At 41.6% G+C, this 6,236-nt stretch overlaps 1 protein-coding gene across 1 annotated transcript in view; it reads right to left on the bottom strand.

Moving 5' to 3' along the window:
* The window catches only part of cyldl (cylindromatosis (turban tumor syndrome), like), a 54,052-nt gene extending 48,427 nt beyond the window's left edge, over positions 1 to 5,625 (bottom strand). Inside the window, exons 1-4 of the mRNA XM_084307624.1 lie at positions 5,480 to 5,625; positions 4,322 to 4,740; positions 3,242 to 3,399; positions 1,650 to 1,824 (exon numbers count right to left, since the gene is read on the bottom strand). Coding sequence (XP_084163750.1) covers positions 1,650 to 1,824; positions 3,242 to 3,399; positions 4,322 to 4,738 — 750 coding nt within the window. The 5' untranslated portion in view covers positions 4,739 to 4,740; positions 5,480 to 5,625. The remainder of the gene's footprint in view (positions 1 to 1,649; positions 1,825 to 3,241; positions 3,400 to 4,321; positions 4,741 to 5,479) is intronic.
* Between the last annotated feature and the right edge of the window lie 611 nt (positions 5,626 to 6,236).

The following is a 6,236-nucleotide window of genomic DNA, read 5'->3' on the forward strand; positions in this document are numbered from 1 at the left end:
TTCCCTCACGTCGTTGTACACCTTTATGCCTTCTTTCCAATGAACCTTCAGCGTGGTCATTGGTGATTGAAATCTGATTCCTTTCCCTTTCAGAGTCTTTATCTGAACATAGCTCCGACGCTTTACAGCCACCTCTGTTGAATAGTCATGGTCGAAGGTTATTCTCTGCCTCTCCACCTCCATCTTCGTCTGCCAGGCTACTCTGAGAATGTTTTCTTTGACTTTTGTATTTCTGTATTCCATTCCTCCGTTTCAGCTGTCCTTCCTTCTAGCATCCTTATATCTTTCTCTTGTTCCTGTAGTTTTCCATCAATTGTCTCGAGTCTCTTATTTATTTCTTCTCTGAGCTCGTCCTGACCCTTCTTTAATTCTTCCCAGTCTGTCGATGTCGCTCCGAATGCTCTGCATGTTAGCTTGGTTAGCTATTGCGCTAGCTTGTTGGTTAGCTATTGCGCTAGCTTGTATGCTAGTCTGTATGCTAGCTTGTAGCGCCGCTACCCAGGTGGGTATCTCTGGTCTGTCGCCCTGCGTCATGGTAGCTTGAATTACCTCCTGCGCCACCTCCTTGTGTCGATAACTTTCCTCCGGTGTTTGTACTTCTTCTGGGTCCCTTTTCTCTCGCTTTTTCTTGTGTTCATCCTTCCTTTTCTCTTATATCCTTGAATTGTCACTTTTTATTTAGTTTTAGATAGTTTTACTTCCTTTTTTCGATATTCTTTGACCGGGAGCCCTTTTCTATGGCCGCTTACCCGAACATCTCAAACCAGAAGTCCATCAAGCGCTTTCACTGAGCGTTTAGAATTTTGACAAATGACTTCCTGATTATTTTTTTGCTTTTTTTTTTTTACTCAGGATTGTATACCACAAAACTGAACATTATTGGCATATATTGGAGCGCAGTTAGTTTGTCTCCCCTATTTTGAGCATTTAGCAACCATCCTATTTGAAATCAGTTTCAAAATGGCAGAGCTCTTGCAAGAATAAGAAACCTACTGTACATACAGTAGATTTCATTATCTGTTCCTCATGCACGCCTGGTGATACTAAAACCAAATTGAACTCGGCCATTTGAAAGATAAGATTTGGCCCAATCCATAAATGTGCAAATTGGCTATAATAAAGTCATTTATAGGCCTGCTATTCTATATTCTATAATAATATTTCAAATTGCATTGGTCCGGATGGGAGAATTCAGTACTGTATCTACAAAACCTTCCGTTTAATCATCTTCCCTTTATTCATTTCCTTAGATGTTTTGTACACGTGATCTCAAGAAGGTACTGAATGAGCTCAGTGGCAGTTTTTCATGTCTGGTAATTTTTTGCATGGTGTTATTCACGGTCAAAGATGCAAAGAAAAATCATAATACATATTCTCCTTTGTTTCATCACAATTTAAGCAAGCCTAGTAATAGACACAATATTTCTGACACTGGGAATACATTCACTGAGGTCCATAGATGTCCCTAGATACCAAGAACATGCAAATGGCCTTGTAGAAGTGGAGCAATACTCCATTTACATAGGTATGTATTTTAGGCGGATTTTCAGAAAATAGGGCTCCGGGCTTAAGAGGGTAAAGCTACACTTTTGCACGTGGCGTTTGTTGTAAAATTGTCAAATGAATCAAACTACAAAACCATTAGTTACTGTGGAGATGTGAACAAACTGCTGTCCTTCCCGATCCTCCAGGTCCATCACCATTCCGTGGCGACCAAAGTAGCGGCCGTCAGGATAGAAGGTGACCCTGTCCCCTATGATCAGGACATCAGTGTTGGACTGGGGGGTCCGGACATCCACAAGGGACTTGGGGATCGGCAGAGGCCTAGGCACGTAAGACACTGAGACGTCAAGCAATGTAACTAGCCTAGCTTAGCACAAATAAGTGGACACAGACCACTAGCCTAGCTTAAAACTCCGGGAGAGATGTTTTTGGCCAACAGCTAGGCTAGCTTGCAGCCAGATAGCTTTCTACTGAACACACAGAGGAGATTGGTATCTATCCTCTTGTCTGACTCCGGAGAAAGACGCTTTCCGCGTTCCTTTAAATGCATCTATCTTAGATAGTTGATAGGCCAAATCATGTGACCACCAGATCCAATTGAATTTTAGATAAACATGGTAAACAGGAACTGATGTCTTACTTATCAGTAGGGATGGGAATTGATACGATTTTACCAATACGATTCCATTATCGATTCTGCTTATCGGTCCGATTCCCTTATCGATTCCTGATCGATTTATACTTTCAATAAATAAATTGGAAATGCAACAGAACTAAGCTGGTTAGAATAACAACATGCAACTTGACATTTCTGATTGTCATTTATCATTTATTGTTGAGCCCCAATTCACCTACCGAAATTCCGAGGCTTCTACCTCCTCTGATGGCTGCACACACACACACAGAGAGAGACGTCTCCCTCCCGCGAGAGCCCCCACCCATGCCAGCTCAGTGTTCTCTCTCTGTCATCATGAGCATGGCTATTTAGCTAGCTAGCCGCTAACGTTAGTTTACACGTAAATGAATGACTAGGAATGCAAAGCACTTTCACTTTTCACTGCACATAGAAACAGCGGGAGCATTTCAGGAGCATATGCAACCAAAAACTGTCGCAATTTCGAGCCCTTTATGTTTTCCTAGTCAAGGAATCAAATAGTCTGCTATGGCTGCATGCGTGGCGCTAACGTTATTGTTTTAAAATGTGCAACTGTTGAAAAAACATGGCAGCGATGAGAGGAATCGATAGTCACAGAGGCATGCAATTCCAGGAAACTGACAATTAGGAACTGTAGTACAGGTTCTCGATTCCCATCCCTACTTATCAGTGCTCCAAACTTGACAGATGTGTTTGTCCTACTATAGCGAAAAGGCCTGTGAAGTTTGGAGTAGCCTTATGGTGATGCAACTCTCACAAAATTAAAACCATGAACTCAACAGCTTGTCCGCTCGTGATGAGATTTGAAATGTGTCGTCCCTTTGTGATATCCTACTGATGGTATCAATATGCATTGGTTAGATAGTTGATGAGCCATGGCAATACAGGGAACTCTCATTTCGGTCATCTACCCAGTAAAATGTTGAGTGAGTGTGAAAGTAAAGTTGACTCTATGGAGTGCATTCCTCTAGTTCCAATTGGGATTCTGGTCTCAAATAGATGACGCTTTCCGCATACATGCTAAGAATTGTGCGATACATATACAGTAGCACCCATTGTGCAGTATGTTCCTCCTTTAGTTACCTTGGTTGAGGCTGGGTTCTAACTCTGGGGGGCAGTGAGGTGGGCACTACAGGCCTGACTCTTGAAAATGGGGCAAAAACACCACAGTCTTTGTTACAGGTGAAGCGGGTTTTGCTATGACTTGTCCCATCAGTATGTCCTTTTCCCCTGTCATTCCCCTGGATTGAATGAAACAACACAAACACCACTGAAGGATTTCCCACACATTGCCTACAATATAACCATGATGATTAATAATAATAATAAACAAATCATACAGTATTCAGAACAAACAAAGACAAATTACACATATAATATGTAATTTTTACAATATAATTATATAATATAACAAACTAGATAAACAGAACATAATAGGGAGGTGTAGTCTGACGTCACTTTGGACCGCCCGCGAGGTCCACCCATTTTAGGGATTTATCATTGGGAAAATGAATTATATTGTAACAATTCTGCCTCATGAACATTGGCAAGCATTCCATTTTTGCACAAAATGAGTTCCCTTCCATCACTAACATTATTGTTTAAGCATTTTTGGTTGAAATAAAATGCAACGTAATTATTTTACGATTAATTGCGAATATTTTCATGTTGAGCTATAGATTGTGGATGAATACGCACAGAAAGGTACACCATGCAAATGTTCACGCTTTATTTGTTTTAAACGAGACAATTTAGAAATGGGCAAATACATTGCGATTTCAAGAGGTGGACCGGCCAGAAACAACAATGACGTAACCACTACACCTCCCTATAATAAAGTCTCATTATTGCAAAAAAATTATAACAAATCATTAGCCTACATATTATATAGATCAACCATACACACACAACAACAATCCCAGGCCAAGTTTAGGAAAGCATGGTTTCAAAATAAACTTAAAAGAGGAAACAGACCTAATCTACAAACATAACCTTAGGGAAGCTATTCCAAAGTCTAGTGGCCAGAAACCGAAAAAGCAATATCACCTTTTGCTTTCAGTCTAGACTTTGGAAGTCAAGAGACTTGCCTGATGGCCTGAGACAAACTGCACATTTGACACAAATAGATTGCTGTAAAATACTTCACTTCGCTTAGATCCTTACCTGCAGTTCAATCCCAAAGAAGGTTCCTGCTATGGGATCCAAGGGCCTTTTCTCTAGGATATTTCCAATATATCGGATAATCCCCCTCAGCCATTTCCCATGAAGCTCCACAGTAACCTCTGTGTTCTCAGTGAGGCCCTGCGCTGTTTGTAGAGTCTCTTTCTCTTTGAACCACTTCAGCCTGTCACGGTCCGTCTCCAAGGCCTGCATCAGTTCCGCCTGCTGAATACTCAAAGGCTCCACTTTGGAAACGTCAAGTTCATATTCCATCATTGAGCCCATGCATGTGACGGTCAACTTCTTTAACGTTTTTTTATTTTTTATTTTGATGTATGTGGACTCCCGGATGTGGCATATGCGGCCTGTCTCTATTATGATGAAGAACGGTATATTCCCGTCTTGCAAATGATAATCCATTGCTGATGAGGTACAAAAAAAAAGACAAGATGTTTGATAGACTCGAAAAGACAAGACACACAAAGACAAACCTCCCACGTGCCCTACATAACATAATACGTCTATAATACAACTTGATTTTAATTCTTATTAATAAATGCCTCGACATCAGTGTGACAATTGAGCTGTACTGTATTGTACCCATTCTGCAATCTGTTAATACAGTTTTCAATCAATCAATCAAACAAACTTGAGGTTGGGTCCCCTGATGTAAACATGTAGTATACAGGGGGAATACAAACAAAATAATACTATAATATACAACATTAGTTTGTTTACACTTCAGGACTATGAATTGGAGTCCAGACAGACAATAGCTGGTGGCAACACAGCGACAGGGTTTTAATGGTTAAAGACATAATACATATTTCACTTTAGTAAAACTTGTCACGTTTCAGAAGTTAGTCTACAAGTAAGCTAGCGACCACTGCTACCATCCTCCCGGGTGTCTGGCTCTTCGTTCACTTCCATTCATTTTGGGAACCTATATTATAGTCTCAGTGTGGGGTCATCGGTCTAGGGAATGACCCCTAAGCAGAGGGTTATTAAAAGTAAGAGCACTTCGGAGTCCGGACTCAACTACAAGTCGGGACCATCTTATTTAGCGTGATACGACAGTTCAGATTTGTTTATTCGTCACATCATCTGAGTAGTTTACAGCATAACGAGTGAACCATTTAAGATCGCTGCGCTTTGTCTTACCTTTTCATCCAATAGCAAATGCAACTATAATTTGTATTGGTTCGGTAGGCAAAGTTAGGTGTTGTTAAATGCTATTATTAAACGTGGTTTCTATATCTCTAAGCAACAACAACGCTCGCCTGAGTCTAGGCGTCCCAGTGTGTTTAGCTTTCACTTCCCCTTTCATTCAACAGGAAACGTGTCGTCACCGCCCACCGCAACACTTCCGGGATTCTGAAATCGGAGAGGAGATTGCGGGGGGGTCAAATGAATGAATGTGGATGAGAGCCTTGACAATTAAGTGATTGCAGATACGGCTGTGGGGGTGCTAGAGACATGATCGAATAGACTTGTATGCGAGACTACCTGACCACGCACAGACCCCTCTGCCTAGCTTCTGAAACCAAGCCGCATTTCTCGGAGACGCTCTCTGATTGGCCGACGCCTGTTTCTACACTGGTTAAGCGTAGGCACTCTTCGAAGTTGGTTAAGGTTAGAGTTTGTCTTAGAGCGTGACGGCAAGTTCTTTCGACGGTTAAGCTTAGGCACTCTTTCGAAGTTGGTTAAGGTTAGAGTTTGTCTTAGAGCATGGCGATAGAAAGCCAGGTAGTTTGCAGGCTGTTTGACGTGGAAATGGGAAAAAGACACAGCTCGTCACGGATTGGGCAAACGCGTCAGTGGCCAATCAGTCAGTGCCAATCAGAGAGCGTCTCCGAGAAATGCGGCTTGGTTTGGTATAGTACACGCATACTGCATGGGTCCGTGTACGTTTTGATAG

Source organism: Notolepis coatsorum (genome assembly GCF_963971535.1).
Source record: "Notolepis coatsorum genome assembly, chromosome: 2".
NCBI lineage: Eukaryota > Metazoa > Chordata > Actinopteri > Aulopiformes > Paralepididae > Notolepis > Notolepis coatsorum.